The 22,136-nt window shown below is 41.8% G+C and overlaps 1 protein-coding gene across 2 annotated transcripts in view; it reads left to right on the forward strand.

The window, feature by feature from the left end:
- Nucleotides 1-22,136, forward strand: part of LOC124872670 (major intrinsically disordered NOTCH2-binding receptor 1-like homolog) — a 62,861-nt gene that overhangs the window by 20,109 nt on the left and 20,616 nt on the right. The window contains exon 2 of one of the 2 annotated variants that reach the window (XM_047372919.1): nt 14,955-15,288. The exons of the other annotated variant lie outside the window; for it this stretch is intronic. Within the exon in view, the coding sequence (XP_047228875.1) occupies nt 15,142-15,288 (147 nt within the window). The 5' untranslated portion in view covers nt 14,955-15,141. The remainder of the gene's footprint in view (nt 1-14,954; nt 15,289-22,136) is intronic. 2 annotated transcript variants of the gene reach the window in all.

The raw sequence follows: 22,136 nt of genomic DNA on the forward strand, positions 1-22,136 counted from the left end.
ACATCTGATTTAAATTTAAAACCAAATGTCATGTGTGTTAGGTCTGTATCACAGGTAAACCAACTGAGCTGCTGGACTGAGACTTGAAGCCTCCTGTATAGTCTAGTATAGTTTGGTTGTGTTTACTGGATAACTGTGCCTTTTTCCTGTGAAAAGTGTCTTGGTGAAAGCAAATATTTCCCCAAAGATCTGCATATGTTTCAGCATTGGTAGAGATGTAGGTCAAACTAACTTTTGAAACTACTGTATCCCAATTGTGTTAAAGATGATTCTCGTGTGCCTCATCTTTTAATCATCTGTATGCCAAGGATTTACAACAACTAAAACTAATTAATTCCAACAAAAAATGTTCTACTATGCCTCATAGTCTCAATAAAGTTGGATGTAGTTCATGGACACCAGATACTTTTTAGTAGTGTAGTTTTCATTTTTCTTTTTGATTTTTATACACTACTTATGCCCTTAGCAAAATTTTGTTGAAGAACAGTTGACAGTAATTCAGACTACATTTTTCTCAGGTTTGGTCAGTTAACATTACCAAATTTATTTCTATTTTGCTAAATGTCAGGATAATGAGAAATATTTTTAAAATAAATATAAATGTTTAAATACATGAGGTGGAAGGTACACTTCTAATACACTGTAGTACACTCTAGTACACTGCTTCCTTGTCAAAATCATGAACATTTCTTTGGCACAATTTCCTGATGCCTGACAGTGCCACATTGATCAGTTCAAATAATTATAAACAGGAAAAGATTAGTAATGCCATTCAAAAGGATATTAACCTGTTTTGGTGCAAATGTGTGAATCAGTCATAAAACAAGCAGAAGACCCTGTAAAGATGCTTGCTGAAGCAGGTATAAAAGAGTGATCATTTACAGTGGAATCAGTCTAGGAGTGAGAGTTTGAAAAAAGCCCTTAAGCAAGGAAAAAGCCATTACTTCAAAAGAAAGATTACAGTTTGTAAATGCACTCAGGAACCAGGACCTTAATTTTGGTGACATGTCATATGGCCTGATGAAACTGAAATGATAGTGTTTGGATTTATTAATCATCTCTTATATCATTATATCATCTCTATATTCATTACAAGTGTTGGGGCAGCAGCATCATGTTATGAGTGTGTTTTGCTGCAGAAGAGACTAGTACACTTCTCAAAATAGATGGCTTCTTGAGAAAACAACATTGTCTGAACATATTGAAGCAACATCTTAAGACACTGGCAATGAAGTTAAAGGTTTGGGAGAAATGTTTCTTCAGAAATGACTATGATGCTAATTATGAAGAGAAATAAGTTAGAAAGAGGCTTAAGGACAACAAAGTTAATGTTTTGGAATGGCCATCGAAAGGTCCTGATCTTGGTCCCATAGAAAATTTGTAGTCAGAACTGAAAGTGCATGTGTGAAAAAGCAAAAAGTGTGTAAATCAGTTCAGTCAGGAGGAATGGGCCAGAATTCCAGCAAACAATTGTGAGAAGCTTGTGGACACCTGGAACACCTGAATTAAGTCATACAGTTTAAAGGATATCCTACCAAATATAAAAAACAATTATCTAAACTTCTGAAAGTAAGTCTTCTAGGCTTTTCCAACATCTTAACGGCATAGTAAACTAATTGTATTTCAAGTTTTACATCTGAAGAAAGTTAAATTATATAAAAAAGTCAGTCAGTTAGTCATTCCCTACCGCTTTCTCCAAAGAGGGTTGCGGGAAAGCTGGTGCCCATCTCCAGCAGTCTATGGGCGGGAGGCAGGATACACCCTGGACAGGTCGCCAGTCCATCGCAGGGCAAATGGACTCATTATTCTGGTATTTACCAAATAGAAATACTTCTGGCAATCCTGACTGAATATCAAACAGTGGGAAAGAAACCCTTTCTTTTTTTATAGTGTATGTAAAAATCTGGTTTAACCATACATAATGTATAATTAAAAATTTAACAAACTTTATATAATTCCAAACTTATGGTCTTACTTTAATTGGTAACATTTTTGTCACCATGTTTTTTACTATTAAAGCATCTGTCTAGAAATGCTGTACAGGGGCGTCAGTGCAGCATTTATGGACAAGATGGTGCCTTAGATTCTTAAAGTGATTTTTTTTCTACACCCAAACATATTTTACCTTAAATTTCCTTGTCAATAAACTCTTTCATGAGTGAACTTCATTTCAACACTGTGTTCAAGCTGTATATGGGCCAGGCCATTGGAAGAATATAAAGTAGTGGGTAATGTAGAACAGACCTCACTCTTCTGGCAAGGTAGCAAGTTCAATAGTTAGGATTAATTGGAATGTATGTACCTGACTTTTGTGAAGTGCCTTGAGACATGTGTTGTGAATTGCCGCTATATATAGAAACTGAAACTGAAACGGAAAACTCAGCATCTTTTGTGAGTTCTGACACTCTGACAAGACAGCAGAGGTTACAAAAAGGGTAATCTACTGTCTGAAAGTCTCAGGAAACATACATGCAAAAGATTAGAATACCTAAACATATTCTTTCGAAGCAGCTTTCCAAAAGTTTATAAGTCCTGATGATGAATGATGTCCAGTGTCATTAGTGCTTATTATAAACTGCTTATTATAAACTTGAGAATAATAAATAATAAATAATAATAATAACAATTGTATGTAATACCGTTCTGGATTGTTATCAGTCTTAATTAGTATGAAATGAATACATCAAATGAAATCAGGCAAGAAATACAGGTCCTTCTCAAAATATTAGCATATTGTGATAAAGTTAATTATTTTCCATAATGTAATGATGAAAATTTAACATTCATATATTTTAGATTCATTGCACACTAACTGAAATATTTCAAGTCTTTTATTGTCTTAATACGGATGATTTTGGCATACAGCTCATGAAAACCCAAAATTCCTATCTCACAAAATTAGCATATCATTAAAAGGGTCTCTAAACGAGCTTTGAACCTAATCATCTGAATCAACGAGTTAACTCTAAACACCTGCAAAAGATTCCTGAGGCCTTTAAAACTCCCAGCCTGGTTCATCACTCAAAACCCCAATCATGGGTAAGACTGCCGACTTGACTGCTGTCCAGAAGGCCACTATTGACACCTTCAAGCAAGAGGGTAAGACACAGAAAGAAATTTCTGAACGAATAGGCTGTTCCCAGAGTGCTGTATCAAGGCACCTCAGTGGGAAGTCTGTGGGAAGGAAAAAGTGTGGAAGAAAACGCTGCACAACGAGAAGAGGTGACCGGACCCTGAGGAAGATTGTGGAGAAGGGCCGATTCCAGACCTTGGGGGACCTGCGGAAGCAGTGGACTGAGTCTGGAGTAGAAACATCCAGAGCCACCGTGCACAGGCGTGTGCAGGAAATGGGCTACAGGTGCCGCATTCCCCAGGTCAAGCCACTTTTGAACCAGAAACAGCGTCAGAAGCGCCTGACCTGGGCTACAGAGAAGCAGCACTGGACTGTTGCTCAGTGGTCCAAAGTACTTTTTTCGGATGAAAGCAAATTCTGCATGTCATTCGGAAATCAAGGTGCCAGAGTCTGGAGGAAGACTGGGGAGAAGGAAATGCCAAAATGCCAGAAGTCCAGTGTCAAGTACCCACAGTCAGTGATGGTCTGGGGTGCCGTGTCAGCTGCTGGTGTTGGTCCACTGTGTTTTATCAAGGGCAGGGTCAATGCAGCTAGCTATCAGGAGATTTTGGAGCACTTCATGCTTCCATCTGCTGAAAAGCTTTATGGAGATGAAGATTTCATTTTTCAGCACGACCTGGCACCTGCTCACAGTGCCAAAACCACTGGTAAATGGTTTACTGATCATGGTATCACTGTGCTCAATTGGCCTGCCAACTCTCCTGACCTGAACCCCATAGAGAATCTGTGGGATATTGTGAAGAGAACGTTGAGAGACTCAAGACCCAACACTCTGGATGAGCTAAAGGCCGCTATCGAAGCATCCTGGAACTCCATAAGACCTCAGCAGTGCCACAGGCTGATTGCCTCCATGCCACGCCGCATTGAAGCAGTCATTTCTGCCAAAGGATTCCCGACCAAGTATTGAGTGCATAACTGTACATGATTATTTTTAGGTTGACGTTTTTTGTATTAAAAACACTTTTCTTTTATTGGTCGGATGAAATATGCTAATTTTGTGAGATAGGAATTTTGGGTTTTCATGAGCTGTATGCCACAATCATCCATATTAAGACAATAAAAGACCTGAAATATTTCAGTTAGTGTGCAATGAATCTAAAATATATTAATGTTAAATTTTCATCATGACATTATGGAAAATAATGAACTTTATCACAATATGCTAATATTTTGAGAAGGACCTGTAGGTATTGGGTCAGGAAAAGGGCAGCTAAAATCTCTGCAGACCCCACACACCCTGCACACAGACTGTTTAGGCTTTTACCTTCAGGTCGGTGCTACAGAGTGGTGTCTGCTAAAACCAGCTGCCACAGAGACAGTTTCTTCCTCGAGGCTGTTTCTCTGGTGAACACTTGACAGTCAGAGATCCAGAACAACATCATGCATACTTGGACTGATTTCATATTATATTCTATTGTAAAGTCAGTTGTGTATTTACGTACATTTAAAAATATATTCTTCTCCACTTTTATATATACAAAAAGAAATCATCACTGATAGCAAAGTGTACTGGAATTAAATTCCTTGTTTGTCTGTACAAACCTGGCATTAAAGCTGATTCTGATTTCGATTCTCCTTGTTGAATCTAACAAGTACTTTAAACTCCTTTACCTCCTCCTCCATCTCTTCTTAAGATTCAGCCCAGTTTGTAACCATCCTTGCCTTCTTTCCTGTGCTTACCACCTCCAAAGAATTTCCTCATTTTGGACTCATCCTTCCACTTTCCCTGAGGTCACTACTCTCATCACTCTCATTTTTCTGTACTAATTCCCCACTCTGGCCCATTCACAGCACAGCTGTGCCGCCACTGTCTTCTTCAAAAGTTCTTTCACCAGGTAGTAGGACTTCCTGATATCGTCTTGGGCGAGACCCTCATCCAAATTGCAAAACACTCAAATCACTTCTGGTAGTTGTTTTGTATCGTCCACCAGGCCCTTAGTCTCAAATTTCTGATGAATTATCAGATTTCCTATCTGATTTAGTGTTAGATACTGATAAGGTCATTATAGTGGGGGATTTTATCATTCCTGTTGATAAAGTGATAGCCTAAATAAAGCTTTTATTGTCATCTTAGACACAACTGGCTTTGCTCAAAACACCCGCAGGCCTACACACTTGTCTTCATATTCTGGACATTGTTTTGAAATATGGCATTGAGTGTGAAGAAATAACAGTACTTCCTCATATTCCTCATCATGTCTGACCATTTGTAAATAACCTTTTGGTATAATTTAACTGAATTATCCACAACTGAAAGAATATTTCGTTATAGTAGATCATTATTAGACAATACAATGACAACCTTTAAATAATCTGTACTCGTACTTGTAATCGTCGTCTTCCGCTTTATCCGGGACCGGGTCGCAGGGGCAGCAGACTCAGCAGAGACACCCAAACATCCCTCTCCCCAGACACCTCCTCCAGCTCCTCCGGGGGGAGCCCAAGGTGTTCCCAGGCCAGCCGAGAGACATAGTCCCTCCAGCATGTCCCGGGCCATTCCCTGGGCCTCTTGCCAGTGGGATGTGACCGGAACACCTCCAGGCACACCAGGAGGCATCCGGTATAAATGCCTGAGTCACCTCAGCTGGCTCTTCTCGATGTGGAGGAGCAGTGGCTCTACTCCGAGCCCCTCCCGGATGGCCGAGCTCCTCACCCTATCTTTAAGGGAGTGCCCAGCCACCCTACGGAGGTAGCTCATCATTTCAGCCACTTGTATCCAGGATCTCGTTCTTTCGGTCATGACCCAAAGTTTATGGTCATAGATGAGGGTAGGAACGTAGACCGACCGGTAAATCGAGAACTTTGCTTTTCAGCTCAGCTCTCTCTTCACCACAATGGACCGGCACAGCGCCCCCATTACTGTGGCAGCCGCACCGTTCCGTCTGTTGATCTCCCGCTCCATTCTTCCCTCACTCGTGAACAAGATCCCGAGATACTTGAACTCCTCCACTTGAGGGCAGGAACTCCCATCCAACCTGAAGAGGACAAACCTCTAAATAATCTGTTCCATTTTTAATGTCCTCAATATCACAGAAAAACATGGTGGAGAACAGTAATTGAAATTCTTCCATTTCACATATTGATGTTCTTGTTCATAGTGTTACTTCCTCATTGCATAGTACATTAGATTATGCAGCCCCATTAAAAAACAATGGAAATATTCCTAGGAGGGTGGCTCTCTGGTTTAATTTAGAGCTATGTATTTTGAAGCACAATGTAGAAATGGGAAAGAAAATGGTGCACTGCACACCAAGATCAGTCCTACTTAATTTGGAAAAAAAGTCTACTGTTGTATAAAAAGACACAAGGCCAGGCTACAACTTATTTTTCACCATAAATAGAGGACAATAAGACTACTCCTAAGTTTCTTTTTAGTACAGTTGCCAAACTGAGTCCTTGCTATATTGTTCTGTCCATCTCCCTAGCTCTCAGCAAAAACTCTCAGGATTTTCTTTTTGATAAAACTGATTCTATTAAAAATAATGTTCTTGAGAATATTGTTGCTAATCAAGTGTGTGAGCATTCACACAGTAATTATCTGTTTGAAGAGTATCAGTCAGGTTTCAGAGGTCAGGGATTTGGGGAACGGCACTAGGCTGGTTTAAATCTTGTTTTTTGACAGATTCCAGTTTGTTAATGTAAATGATAAATCATCTTCAAACTCCATGATTACTTCATTTGCTTCCAATAGGTACAAATATCAGGCAGCATGGGATAAATTTTGACTGTTATGTCGATGATCCTCACCTTTATTTATCCACAAATCCCGATAAATCCAACCAGTTAGATAGACTGCAGACATATCTTGAAGACATAAAAGCCTAGATGACTTTACATTTTCTGCCTCTAAATTCAGAAAAGACTGAGGTTTTCGTCTTTAAAATAGAAACGGCTTAGTCAATCAATCAATGTGGATGGCATTTTGATCAGAATATGCCATTTAAACCCCATATTAAACAGGTTTCTAGGATTTCCTTATTTCACCTCTGGAATGTTGCAAAAATTAGAAATATTCTGTCCAGGAATGACGCTGAAAAACTAGTCCATGCATTTTTTCAAGGCTGGACCATTATAATTCTTTACCATCAGGATGTCCACAAAATGCAGTTAAAAACCTTCAGCTGATCCAAAACGCTGCAGCAAGAGTTCTGATGAAAATTACAAATAAAGATCATGTTTCCACTATTTTAGTTTCCCTTCACTGACTTCCTGCTAAAATCAGAATAGAATTTAACATTTTCCCATTGTCCAATATGCTCCTAACAGAGCACTTCGTTCTCAGACTGCAGGTTTACTGGTGGTTCTTAGTCTCTAGAAGTAGAATGGAAGGCAGATCCTTTAGTTATCAGGCTCCTCTCCTGTGGAACCAGCTCCCAGTTTTAGTCCGTGAGGCAGACAAACTGTCTACTTTTAAGGCTATGCTTAAAACTTTCCTTTTTGATAAAGCCTATAGTTAGAGTGGCTTAGTTTATCCTGAACTATCTCTGTAGTTATGCTGTTATAGGCTTAGGCTGCTGGAGGACATAACAACCACTTGCCTTTCCTCTGCTACATTCTCCTACTAATATCCAAGTTTGCGTTATTTGCTGTTATTTAAGCTTTTAACTTTATATTCTGGTTTTTTTTCATCCTAGAAGCTACACCTGGCCTGGCTCTGTGTTTAGCTTTTACACCTTCCTGGAGGGGGACATTAGATGAGCTGCTCCTGCCAACAACTTAATGTTCTCCTTCTACAGATGATACACTTAGCCCTGTCTTTCAGTGTTTAACCTTGTCTCTCCTAGACATAGCTACTTGCTGAGCTTTTACTGTAACTACCTGTATGAGCTCTCTCTCATACTCTAGACTTGAAAACTGGCTCAGAGTTTATCTACTTAGCTGTCTTTCTCTCTTAGATGCAGTTGCTAAATAAATTACTACTGCCTTTCATGCTTTACTTTTCTCTCACATAGAAAGTACTCCTAGATTAGTGTTAGATCTGTGTTCTCTTTGTGTCTCTGCTCTGTTCTCTCAAACCCCCAGTCGGTTGTTGCAGATGGCCGCTCACACTGAGCCTGATTCTGCTGGAGGTTTCTTTCTGTTAAAAGGGAGTTTTTCCTCTCCACTGTCGCTACATGCATGCTCAGTATGAGGGATTGCTGCAAAGTCAATGCAAACGCCACCCCACTGTCACGACATGCTCATCTAGGAGGAGTGAATGCTGCAAGTCACTGACTTGATGCAATCTGTTGGGTTTCCTTAGGTAGAAAACTTTTAGCCAATCTGAATAATAAACTGAATCTGACTACACTGTTTGATAGTTAGGATTAATTGAAATGTATGTATGTGACTTGACAGCTGTATGATTCAATTGAATTGACTTTGTCAAGTGCCTTGAAATTACATGTGAATTGGCAATACATAAATAAGCTGAATTGAAATAAAATTGAATTAAATTTCCTTCTGGATTCAACTCTTCTGGTTTGCCTGTGGTTATGATCGGTCCTTGGCACACTTGCTTGTGGTTCTTTCTAACTATTGTTTCTCAATTTTTCACCCAACACAGTTTCATCAATGTGCTGTCTTGCGACTGAGCAGATGAGAAAGTTTCAGTGTTTTGGCAATTTATTAATTTGCTTTACTATCATGCAACAATTTTTAAACAATATTTTTGACTGCCTTTGTTTGACATCAGTCTATACAGGTCCTTCTCAAAATATTAGCATATTGTGATAAAGTTCATTATTTTCCATAATGTCATGATGAAAATTTATTATTCATATATTTTAGATTCATTGCACACTAACTGAAATATTTCAGGTCTTTTATTGTCTTAATACGGATGATTGTGGCATACAGCTCATGAAAACCCAAAATTCCTATCTCACAAAATTAGCATATTTCATCCGACCAATAAAAGAAAAGTGTTTTTAATACAAAAAACGTCAACCTTCAAATAATCATGTACAGTTATGTACTCAATACTTTGTCGGGAATCCTTTGGCAGAAATGACTGCTTCAATGCGGCGTGGCATGGAGGCAATCAGCCTGTGGCACTGCTGAGGTCTTATAGCGGCCTTTAGCTCATCCAGAGTGTTGGGTCTTGAGTCTCTCAACGTTCTCTTAACAATATCCCACAGATTCTCTATGGGGTTCAGGTCAGGAGAGTTGGCAGGCCAATTGAGCACACTGATACCATGGTCAGTAAACCATTTACCAGTGGTTTTGGCACTGTGAGCAGGTGCCAGGTCGTGCTGAAAAATGAAAACTTCATCTCCATAAAGCTTTTCAGCAGATGGAAGCATGAAGTGCTCCAAAATCTCCTGATAGCTAGCTGCACTGACCCTGCCCTTGATAAAACACAGTGGACCAACACCAGCAGCTGACACGGCACCCCAGACCATCACTGACTGTGGGTACTTGACACTGGACATCTGGCATTTTGGCATTTCCTTCTCTCCAGTCTTCCTCCAGACTCTGGCACCTTTATTTCCGCATGACATGCAGAATTTGCTTTCATCCGAAAAAAGTACTTTGGACCACTGAGCAACAGTCCAGTGCTGCTTCTCTGTAGCCCAGGTCAGGCGCTTCTGCCACTGTTTCTGGTTCAAAAGTGGCTTGACCTGGGGAATGCGGCACCTGTAGCCCATTTCCTGCACACGCCTGTGCACGGTGGCTCCGGATGTTTCTACTCCAGACTCAGTCCACTGCTTCCGCAGGTCCCCCAAGGTCTGGAATCGGCCCTTCTCCACAATCTTCCTCAGGGTCCGGTCACCTCTTCTTGTTGTGCAGCGTTTTCTGCCACTCTTTTTCCTTCCCACAGACTTCCCACTGAGGTGCCTTGATACAGCACTCTGGGAACAGCCTATTCGTTCAGAAATTTCTTTCTGTGTCTTACCCTCTTGCTTGAGGGTGTCAATAGTGGCCTTCTGGACAGCAGTCAGGTCGGCAGTCTTACCCATGATTGGGGTTTTGAGTGATGAACCAGGTTGGGAGTTTTAAAGGCCTCAGGAATCTTTTGCAGGTGTTTAGAGTTAACTCGTTGATTCAGATGATTAGGTTCATAACTCGTTTAGAGACCCTTTTAATGATATGCTAATTTTGTGAGATAGGAATTTTGGGTTTTCATGAGCTGTATGCCAAAATCATCCGTATTAAGACAATAAAAGACCTGAAATATTTCAGTTAGTGTGCAATGAATCTAAAATATATGAATGTTAAATTTTCATCATGACATTATGGAAAATAATGAACTTTATCACAATATGCTAATATTTTGAGAAGGACCTGTATATAAGTCCTGGATAGGGCGAAGGTCAGCCCTGATGATTCTCTCTGCAGACCTGATTGTTTGTTGCAGTCTGGACCCATCCTGTCTTGTGGATGAGCCAAACCACAGTGAAAAGGACAAAGACAGGACAGACTGAATTTTGTAGAATGCATAAAGAGATAAAAAGATGGAGGTGGAGGAAAGGGAGAGAAAATGGATATTTTGTAAAGCTAAGTGGGATGTGTTCAAATATGTATGTGAAAGGCACAGTGAGGAAGTTGGTTTGAGTTGAAGTTTAATTTAAATTTAGATAGAGGAAAAAATTAGAGAAGTAATATTGAAGGCAGCAAAACTAGTAATTTCTGTGAGTAATGGTGAGATGAAAGGGCCCATGGATGACACAGGACTGTAGAGAAGCAATAGGGGAAAGAAGCTGAGCCTTTAGAATACTGAGGAGAACACATCATTTTAAAAACTTCACTGAGAATAAGAAGGCAAAGAAAACAAAATGGAGGGATTTTATTGTGACACAATAGGTAGAACAACTTCTATGGCTAATGTGTGGGGAATATTCAAGAAAATGAGAGGGAACAGGAAGAACAAGAAACAAGAAACAGCTGTAACAAATGAAGATAGAAATAATGGCAAAAACATTTGCAACGATCCATAGTTCAGATAATTTATGAGAGTATGGGAAATACAGGAGGGAACAGACAAGAGAAAAATGCTATAATAGATGGTCAAACAACTAGGTAACACTATGGATGCTTCTTTCTATGCAAGAAATACAAAGAGCAATATTTAAGTTAGGATTAACAACACCAATGAAAGATCAGATATGTTATATTATGTTAAAACACTTGATAAATCAAATTGAAGCAAAATCTTGGAAGGAGGCAATTATAATACCAATTACTTAACCAGGAAAGGATCCAATAAACCCTTTAAGACTCCCGGTGATGCAAGCACCTGAGTAGTCACACTGCACCTGACCTATGGCATAGTCATCCTGTAATTTTTATATTTTTCATACTTTGCGGCACTCAGCCCCATAAAACTGGAGTGGTTACTCCGGGTGATGTTCCTGGACCTATTCCTAAGCAAGTCCATGGGTAAAATGCCTTCTAAACAACTTCCGAAGAAAAAAGATACACTGTTGGCCTCCCCTCGAGATGACGATGCTAGTGCTAGCATGGCTCTGGATCCAGATTTGACCAAGGTTGACCAAAGCAATGACAGGAAATATTGTTTCTATGATCGATGAAAAACTAGAGAAGATACTGCACAATATCACCATGAATATCTCTCAGAGTTTAAAAGAAGTTACTAACCGTGTTACTGAGGCTGAACAGAGAATATCGGTGGTGGAAGATGCCTCTTCGGACCGATGCCTACTAGCTTTAGAAAAATCAACGAAAGAACTATACGAACAGCTTCTGTGGAAGCTTAAACCTTTGTTTGTTAGATTAAAAGTGTTACTATTGTTTTTACCATTGTTCTGGGCATATGGGAGAGGTCACACTGAGCAGCATGCAAGGCCTGACTGGGAACAAATTACATAAGTGAAAATTCTTGGCATGAGGAATGACTGATGGACTTGTTATTGTAGAAGTGAACTTGTAGGCTGGATAGAAATAGTCCAGCTGGAAAGAATTATGATATCCTGAATCCTGCCAGTTCGCTTTGACATTAGAGTTCAGCGGTCCAGATAAGCTAATGAAATTGTTATGGTACAAACAGTCATGTAGACCAGTTTGATTTCCTGCAGATGTTTCCTGGAACTGCGCTTGAGAATCAATGATGTGAGTGCCAAAATGTGCGTAAGTGAAAGGGTACATCTGATTGGTCAAAAAGTCTCACATACACAACAATGAAATGACTGTTGTATATATATCTTGACTCATGAAAGGGATTTTGAGGATTCTTTGGGATTTTGTATGAAGATGTATTCAGAGATGTATTCTGAATACAAGGTCTCCTGCGTCGGCTTTGAGAGGAAACCAGTTGTCTCTTCATCATTTTTAAATTAGGAAACTTTCTTCTCCCACATAATTGGTGGCCCATACGGGGACTCTTTTTGGGTCCAGGCGGAGGGACTTGGACTGCTGAAACGGGCCCGTTGAACTAGAAGGAGTAAGATCATCTGTCTCTTCTGTTACACTTTAGAAATATGGCTGTCCATATGTCCTCCACTCTGGTTATTAAATCAAGTGAACGACATCAGATGTATCCCTTTCAAATTACACAGGACATCTGGTTCTCCTTAATGTGCCAATGCGTGCTTGGGATTAAGCCACCTTGCAGGAAAATAGCTATTTTGATATATATTAAAAAAAACGTTATAAAAGGCACGTAGTGGCCTTGAAAATAAGTAGCCGGTGGACTGAGTAGAGGTAAGTTGAAATCTCTGAAATGCCTGAGAGGCAGAGATTTTAAGCGCTGAGTAATATTTGCCTGAAAGGCAAAGAGAAACAGCCGTTAAGTGCACGTGCCCAGGTTTTGTTTTTGTTTTCTTTCCTAGGGGCATTCAAAGATGATCCCTTGGAGAGTCAAAGCCTGAAACTGAGAAAGCTGCAATATTTTTGTGATCTTTGTGGAGATTGGTGTTCTGCAGAGATGTTAAATTAATCCTGTTAAAGGGATTGGAGTCAATAATCTAATAATTAAAAATGTGTGCACATATAAAAAAATTTTATATTGACTCGCCTGACCATCAACCAACTATTAATCAGGTCAGTGGACCCCCAGGGGCATGAAGGGGCATGAAGAAGGATGAAAAAGTGTGGATGAGATGTATGAATGAAAAGGCCTGGATCCTCAGCGTATGGCAGATAGATGAATGGGTGAATCTCTGAATGATGTATGAACGATGGTGTTTGGTATTTTTGACAATTTATTCACAGACGTATGACAGGTTTTTAGGAACTCCTTGGGCGCGGGCCCCTTAGTGCTCACAAAGTCCGGACTTATGTTTGAATAACTGAATAGTTTAAATTCAAGTGAGCTTTCTTTTCTAGTCGAAGCTCAAATGTTAACTGCCTGATGCAGGAAGACTTTTGTGTAAATACAAAGTAAAGTGTTTATATTTTCTTAACCATCAAAGGACAACTGGTATGTTTAAGTCTGTATGGGGTTTAACTGAATGTTTAACTGAAGAACGTTTCCGAAATGGAGGAAAGTTTTGCACGTCTGTGAAAGTCGGTATGGGATTCAGCATGTGTGTGTGGTTGGGGGATGAGAGAAAAATGAGGAAGGGGGGCTCCCAGTTCCCCTCCGCAGGCACGATTCTCAAAGGGGGCCAGGCCCAGAGTTTCTACTGTCTACTTTTCATTGTAATGTAGTTCATTAATGTTTTACTGATAAAATGGGTCACATATCATTTTGATTTGCCTACTATAAAGAATAAGGAAAATGTAATCATGCAATTTATTACACATTTTGTAAAAATTTGATGGAAAAAATTCTCTATAGAATCACGACTTCATCTTTATCAAGGTATATTCCTTATTTTTTGTCATATTTCGAGTTCTTAGATTTTAAAGGCACCAGATAAAGCCTCAACTTCAATAATAATCTTGTGGGTGGAGCAAATTCTTGGATCAGGTTCAAACTATTCCATCAACCTTAATGGTGGGATAATACACAGGGGTGAAAGTAGTTTTAAATTCTTGCCAGTACTCAGGGGTGGAGCTAGAGGGAAGGCTGGGGAGGCACTGGGGGCATATATGCATGCATATATATATATATCTTCCTCCCACAGTCCAAAGACATGCCTGTTAGGTTAATTGGTCACTCTAAATTGCCCTTAGGTGTATGAATGAGTGTGTGCTTGGTTGTTTTTGTGTTGCCCTGCGATGGACTGGCGACTTGTCCAGGGTGTACCCCGCCTCCCACCTATAGACCACTGGAGATAGGCACCAGCTCCACCGCGACCCACTATGGAATAAACGGTAGAAAATGACCGACTGAAATTAAATCTGTCCCACTAATGTATTGGCATTACTTTAAGAAATGAAGGTCAGTCAGTCCGAACAATTGGGAAAACTTTGAAAGTGTCCCCAAGTGCAGTCACAAAAACCATCAAGCGCTACAGAGAAACTGGCTCACATGAGGACCGCCCCAGGAAAGGAAGACCAAGAGTCACCTCTGCTGCAGACGATAAGTTCATCCAAGTCACCAGCCTCAGAAATTGCAGGTTAACAGCAGTCAAGACTGATTGGTTTTCTTAATTGACCTCTTGCCCTAATTTACCTCTTGAGGCAAAGTGTTGATCAGTAATGAATTCTGGTCTGGTCCAAGTCCTAGGGTCAGGGACACATTGATTTACAGAAGCTGTATGTGATAAGTGTTAGCTCAGAGCTCAAAGACTGACATCACCATCTTCAGCATACATCAGTAGAAATTAGAAGTCAGGGATCATACATCGTGTAATCATGTCATGCATAATATGAGTCATGAAGAATCAGGAAGACATGTAACCATTCTTTATATAGCAGCTGGCTTTACGTAACATGACACTATGGTGTAGACCTTGCTTACTCTCTGGCTCTCTCTTTGCTTCTTTCCTGACAGTATTACTTCTTTGAATCAGGATGTCAATGGAAAGGTAAGCTGACCTCCACCTGCAAGTGATCCAGCTTCATAAATACCTTGCTTCTCATGAATAATTAAGCAAGCTTGCCAGCTGAAGTGAGCATGTGCATTAAGATAGGCTGCAGGCAGGTCAAGCAGTCACTGTACATGGGGCAGCAGAGCCAAGATGGATATCTCTGTTCTGCCCAACAACAATCACCCTGAAAAGTTCCTCCAACTGGATGTTGGGATGTTGGATGCTACTCATCGTATGTTCCAGGTTGGAACATATGTTTCCAGTCAGAGACGATGGCAGAACAAGGTCTATTTGCAGGTATGGAGCAACAGCTCTACAGTTACTGTACAGTATACTTATCCCTCTTTGTGACTTTGTGAATAGGTTAGTCATAGATTAAAATTGCAGCCTTAATGCAAACTAACTGCAATCTCTTTTATTTGTCATGCTGTAAAATAATCCTAGACTAAGTTAAGTCCAGAGTAAACTAAAACCATTCCCTGAAGGAACCCTAGGTTTTAAAATGGAGTTTAAATTAAACCTCCAAGGACAAAGGTGCAACTGTAGATTTATTTAATTTGTTAAAGTTAAGAAACAGATTTCTTGTAATTTATCAGTGAGGATCAGCAAATATCAACTGAATATGTTCTTGTCTCCAGCCCCCTGATACCAATGATGCATGTCACCCCCCTCTTTCCACCTCACTCCCTATCTGCTTACTTTCAAATATTAACAAAAATAAAGGCTACTAATACTGTAAAAAAAAAAAATAACAGGACTTTTGTTGGTATGCATTAAGATTTTCTGATGATTGTTTCACTTTTAGAGTCAGTGATTTAATCAGAAAAATACTGCACATGACAAAAGAAGGTAAGAAAATAACTCTTAGTTCTTAATTTCCAGTAACTCCACCAATAAACTAAATAAAATAAATCAGTAATGAAACAGATTTTCATGCAGTTATTTTCTTTGATGGGTGTGTTTAGGGATAAGAGGGACTTAAGGCCTCATGGTTGCGAGAACTGCCCTTGTTTGGAAGTGTTAAACAAGATCAAGCCTCTTCTGTCCAAAAAAGCACAATAATTTGCTGCTTCAGAACAAACCACAATACCTGAACATACACTATATAGCCAAAAGTATTTCCAGCTACCTTTAAATATACAGGAACTTTGATTACTTCCTATTGTGGGAGAATATACTTTGGGCATTACACCCTTTAATTTATTTTTATTTCAATGAAAGCCTCTTTAGGATATTATTTCATGTTATTGCAAATGTTCTGTAATAATTTGGCAATAGATCACCAAGCTCCATTTCTATGGAAGCAAATCATTACCATATTTCAAATGAAAAAGCATTTCAGCAAATGCTTTTTCATTTTAAGAATGCGGCTGCATTATTTGACCCATAAATAAAATTAATAATCAATCATCCTATTTGCATTTTCTTCTTCACGACTGCACATTTTATGCCATAATCAAAAAAAAAAACAAAGCAGACACCGCTTTTTTGTTTTTGTGGTCTGCCCGCAAAGTACTGCCCAGAACTCGAAAACGAAAAAGCATTCCGAGCGGCGGGCGCAGCAGAGTGACGTCAGCAGCTGCTCTTCCTCAAGCTCCCTGCTGACCGAGCTACCCATCTTGTTCGGTAGGGGGGCGCTGTGCACGTCTGCATTGCATTACATTGCAAACGTGCCGAGAAATTGATTTAATTGCAGCAGGGCCGAGCTCAATTTGTGGCAGTAGCAGGCAGAAATCGGAGGAGAGACCCTGAACATTTGCCTCCACTGACATTCCCAGACATATTTGCATACCTGGTCTGTGGTGTCAGTGCTTATACCGCAAATACAGGTCCTTCTCAAAATATTAGCATATTGTGATAAAGTTCATTATTTTCCATAATGTCATGATGAAAATTTAACATTCATATATTTTAGATTCATTGCACACTAACTGAAATATTTCAGGTCTTTTATTGTCTTAATACAGATGGTTTTAGCATACAGCTCATGAAAACCCAAAATTCCTATCTCACAAAATTAGCATATCATTAAAAGGGTCTCTAAACGAGCTATGAACCTAATCATCTGAATCAACGAGTTAACTCTAAACACCTGCAAAAGATTCCTGAGGCCTTTAAAGATCCTAGCCTGGTTCATCACTCAAAACCCCAATCATGGGTAAGACTGCCGACCTGACTGCTGTCCAGAAGGCCACTATTGACACCCTCAAGCAAGAGGGTAAGACACAGAAAGAAATTTCTGAACGAATAGGCTGTTCCCAGAGTGCTGTATCAAGGCACCTCAGTGGGAAGTCTGTGGGAAGGAAAAAGGGTGGCTGAAAACGCTGCACAACGAGAAGAGGTGACCAGACCCTGAGGAAGATTGTGGAGAAGGGCCGATTCCAGACCTTGGGGGACCTGCGGAAGCAGTGGACTGAGTCTGGAGTAGAAACATCCGGAGCCACCGTGCACAGGCGTGTGCAGGAAATGGGCTACAGGTGCCGCATTCCCCAGGTCAAGCCACTTTTGAACCAGAAACAGCGGCAGAAGCGCCTGATCTGGGCTACAGAGAAGCAGCACTGGACTGTTGCTCAGTGGTCCAAAGTACTTTTTTCGGATGAAAGCAAATTCTGCATGTCATTCGGAAATCAAGGTGCCAGAGTCTGGAGGAAGACTGGGGAGAAGGAAATGCCAAAATGCCAGAAGTCCAGTGTCAAGTACCCACAGTCAGTGATGGTCTGGGGTGCCGTGTCAGCTGCTGTTGTTGGCCCACTGTGTTTTATCAAGGGCAGGGTCAATGCAGCTAGCTATCAGGAGATTTTGGAGCACTTCATGCTTCCATCTGCTGAAAAGCTTTATGGAGATGAAGTTTTCATTTTTCAGCACGACCTGGCACCTGCTCACAGTGCCAAAACCACTGGTAAATGGTTTACTGACCATGGTATCACTGTGCTCAATTGGCCTGCCAACTCTCCTGACCTGAACCCCATAGAGAATCTGTGGGATATTGTGAAGAGAACGTTGAGAGACTCAAGACCCAACACTCTGGATGAGCTAAAGGCCACTATCGAAGCATCCTGGGCCTCCATAAGACCTCAGCAGTGCCACAGGCTGATTGCCTCCATGCCACGCCGCATTGAAGCAGTCATTTCTGCCAAATATTCCCGACCAAGTATTGAGTGCATAACTGTACATGATTATTTTTAGGTTGACGTTTTTTGTATTAAAAACACTTTTCTTTTATTGGTCGGATGAAATATGCTAATTTTGTGAGATAGGAATTTTGGGTTTTCATGAGCTGTATGCCAAAATCATCCGTGTTAAGACAATAAAAGACCTGAAATATTTCAGTTAGTGTGCAATGAATCTAAAATATATGAATGTTAAATTTTCATCATGACATTATGGAAAATAATTAACTTTATCACAATATGCTAATATTGTGAGAAGGACCTGTAATTCTAAGAATTAAAAGTCAATGGAAGCGCATGTCCAATTTACGAATGGCTGGGTGCACAATTTGGACATTTTTAACTCCTCGGATTGTGAATACGTGTTATGATTTGGGGTTGTTTGGTTTCTGGTTTTTTCTCATGTTTTTCACAGTTAAGGTTTTGACTCGTTCTTTTGTTTATTATTATTCTTCTTCTTAGATTTTGAATCATGCTTCTGTTTTATTTTCCTGGTCATGCTTTAGTTTTGTCGTCTTGTTCATGTTTTGTCAAGTTTGGTTTTCGGATCTGATTATGCTTTTGCTTCATGTTTTTTCTAGTTTCTGTTAGTTTGTGTTCAAGAGTCTGTTTTTGCCACAGCCACGTTTTGTTCTGTCTGTCAATTAAGTTTATTTGGTTCACCTGCTCCAAGTTAATCTGTCTCCTTTCTCCCCCTTTTCACTCCATATGTACACACCTGTTCAGGTAGTCGTCGCGGAAATATTTTTCATGCTCAAGTTTTGTTTTCGAATCATGCCATGCCTGTCTCGCCTGCCCGTTTGTTGTTTTGTTCCTGCCTCCTGCTGTGAGTGAGTTTTTGTTTTTTGTCATTAAAACCTTTTTACTTACCGACATGCTGCCTTCTAGTCTGCATTCTGGGGTCCTATATCTCGTAAGCCATAACAGAATGTTTCCGCCAACCATGGACCCCGCGGAGAAACAGAAGGCATACGCCTTGGATTGCTGGGTTGAACGGCAGAAGGAGGAGGTGATGAGGAATCTGCTGACCGACCCTCTCCACTGCTGCTGGAGCAGATGGAGCGTGAGGCGGTTCAGCGTCGTTCTCCGCCTGCTCCCCTGGCTGGGCATTCTGGTACGGCAGTGAAGGCCCTGTCCCAATTCCCGCACTACACCCTACACCCCTCTATGAAGTGTTTACTTTGTACAAGTACATGTAAGGGTTAAAGTGCGCAGGTTACAAGCATGCAAAATTGGAGAATTGGGACAGTAGGGATTACGTCATCGACTTGCACCTCTGCACTGTAACTGCAACATCAAAAAGGGCGGGAACCAGTGCTGTTTTCACAGTCTTGCTGCTAAAAAAATTATTTAAAACTGCAACAAGCAATTGTTTTGAGGAGAAGAAAGTGCAGGAAGCGACAGGTTTATACAACAGACTCTCGCCGCGCCAGTGTTTGTTTGAAAGGTAACTTCAGTGTTATGACCTACTGACTGCCCAGACTCACTCTGAACCCAGTGGTATGTTACAATGTTGAGCCTGGAAAACCAGTAAAAAAATATATTTGTCGGCTTGCTGTCTAAAGTTTACGCAGTTCTTATTATTCTGATTTGATGGCTGGTTACGTTGACGGTTGTGATTGGTTTTTGCTCAGAACATCTTCTGCAGCAGTGAATTGTGGGTAATATACTTCGGCAAAGTCCACTAAGATGCGGGCTTCGCCGAAGGGCAGATGTGGGGCACAAATGGGGCGAGGCTAAGGACCACGCTGGAGAATTGGGACACACTACGCACTCGAACCCGTCAACGGGAACGCGCAATTTAGGGACACAAGGGTGAAAGTGCGGGTATTGGGACAGGGCCGAAGTCTTCGGCCTTCTCCCGCCGCAAGAGATGTCGGCACGGAGCGCCTTCCTGTGGTTCGGCTGCCGAGGAGGTGGTTTCCCTGCCAGTCGACGTGAGGGCTGCGGCAAGTAAGCCCGCATCTTCGTCTGCCACAGTACTGTCTCCCAGGCTCGCTGCAGCTAGTAGTCCCGCATCCTCGCCTGCCACATGCATGCCGTCTTCGCTTGCTCAAGCCCATGGCTCTGAGTCTTCACCTGATGAACTGGAGGAGTGATTAAGGTTCTACGCAAGACAGATCAAGAGCTTTAGGAAGACCAGTCTCATAGTCCCTCTCCATCAGCTCCGGAGAGGAATACATGTACTGCAGTAAGGCAGTTTAACTGCCGTCCACCTCCTTCCACGCCAGGACTCCAGGGAGCTGCTGCTGCCGCAGAGCAGCCCACGCCAGGACTCCAGGGAGCTGCTGCTGCTGCAGAGCAGCCCACGCCAGGTCCACAGCCTGACTCCAGGCCAGACATACCACAGCCTGACTCCAGGCCAGACCCTAAGTCAGCCTCAACCCCCTCCACACGTCGCAGAGGACGTTGTAAGAGGGACGCCCCGGCTCACGCCACTGAGGGTCCGGCTGACGCCTCAGCCTCTGCTCACGCCACTGAGGGTCTCGGCGATGCCTCAGCTCCTGTTCCTAGTCTGCAGGGGTTCAGTGAGGAACTGGTCCTCATTCTGGCTTCTGAACCCTGCGACGAGGGGTTCGAGGAGGAAGTGCCGCCGGACTCTGTTCCTGAAGGGTTCAAGGAGCAACTTGTCCTCATTCTGGCTTCTGAACCCTGCAACAAGGGGTTCGAGGAGGAAGCGCCGCCGGACCCTGTTCCTGAAGGGTTCAAGGAGCAACTTGTCCTCATTCTGGCTTCTGAACCCTGCGACGAGGGGTTCGAGGAGGAAGCGCCGCCGAACCCTGTTCCTGAGGGGTTTAAGGAATGTTTTGTCCTCGTTCTGGCCTCTGAACCCAGAGATGAGGGGTTCGAGGAGGAAGCGCCGTCGAACCCTGTTCATGAGGGGTTCAAGGAACAGTTTGTCCTCGTTCTGGCCTTTGAACCCAGAGACGAGGGTGCGCCAGGCTCTGCTTCTGCCTCTGAGGGTTCGCCAGGCTCCACGCCTCCAGAGTTCCACAGAGTTTCTGGGGGATCCTCTACTCTGCTCGGTCGGCCTCCTGACCTACCTGCAGTTTCCCGTCGCAGGCCGCCACGGTCTCTACGCTTCTGTCAGCCTCCACGTCTTTGTCGCAGGTCTCCACAGCTTCGCCGCCGACCGCCCAGAACTCTGTGGTGCAGGTCCGGTCACCCACCGGAACTCTGTGCCTGCTTGGGAAGACCTCCTGGTCGCCCACCGGAACTCTGTGCCTGCTGGGGACAACCTCCTACCGAGGCCCCCACCGCCCGCCCTGGTTGGGTTGTCTTTTGTTTGGACTCTTGTGGGCGTCTGGTATCCACCTTTGAGGGGGGATACCAGATGCCCAAGTTTGGTTTTCAGATCTGGTTATGCTTTTGCTTCATGTTTTTTCTAGTTTCTGTTAGTTTGTGTTCAAGAGTCTCTGTTTTTGCCGCAGCCACGTTTTGTTCTGTCTGTCAATTAAGTTTATTCGGTTCACCTGCACCAAGTTAATCTGTCTCCTTGCTCCACCTGGTTTTCACTCCATATATACATACCTGTTCAGTTAGTTGTCGCGGAAATATTTTTCATGCTCAAGTCTTGTTTTTGGATCATGCCATGCCTGTCTCGCCTGCCCGTTTGTTGTTTTGTTCCTGACTCCTGCTGAGAGTGAGTTTTTGTTTTTTGTCATTAAAACCTTTTTACTCACCGACATGCTGCCTTCTAGTCTGCATTCTGGGGTCCTATATCTCGCAAGCCCTAACAATACGTTGTGGTTCGAACAAAGGTACGTTGCTCTTGTCTCCTTAATTTTACATAAAGTCTTACTGTATGTTCTTTTAAAATCAGTCGTCTGTCTTTTTTTTTTGTATATTGAGTATGAGAAAATGTGATCACATGCTTTTTAAGGTACGTTTTGAACTGATTTAAGAAGCTCCGAGTTTGAAATGGTTAAAGGGCAATTACACCTAACGTTTACTACCTTGAGCTCGTCTAAGAAC

The sequence above is a fragment of the Girardinichthys multiradiatus genome, chromosome 8 (assembly GCF_021462225.1).
Source record: "Girardinichthys multiradiatus isolate DD_20200921_A chromosome 8, DD_fGirMul_XY1, whole genome shotgun sequence".
Classification (NCBI taxonomy): Eukaryota; Metazoa; Chordata; class Actinopteri; order Cyprinodontiformes; family Goodeidae; genus Girardinichthys; species Girardinichthys multiradiatus.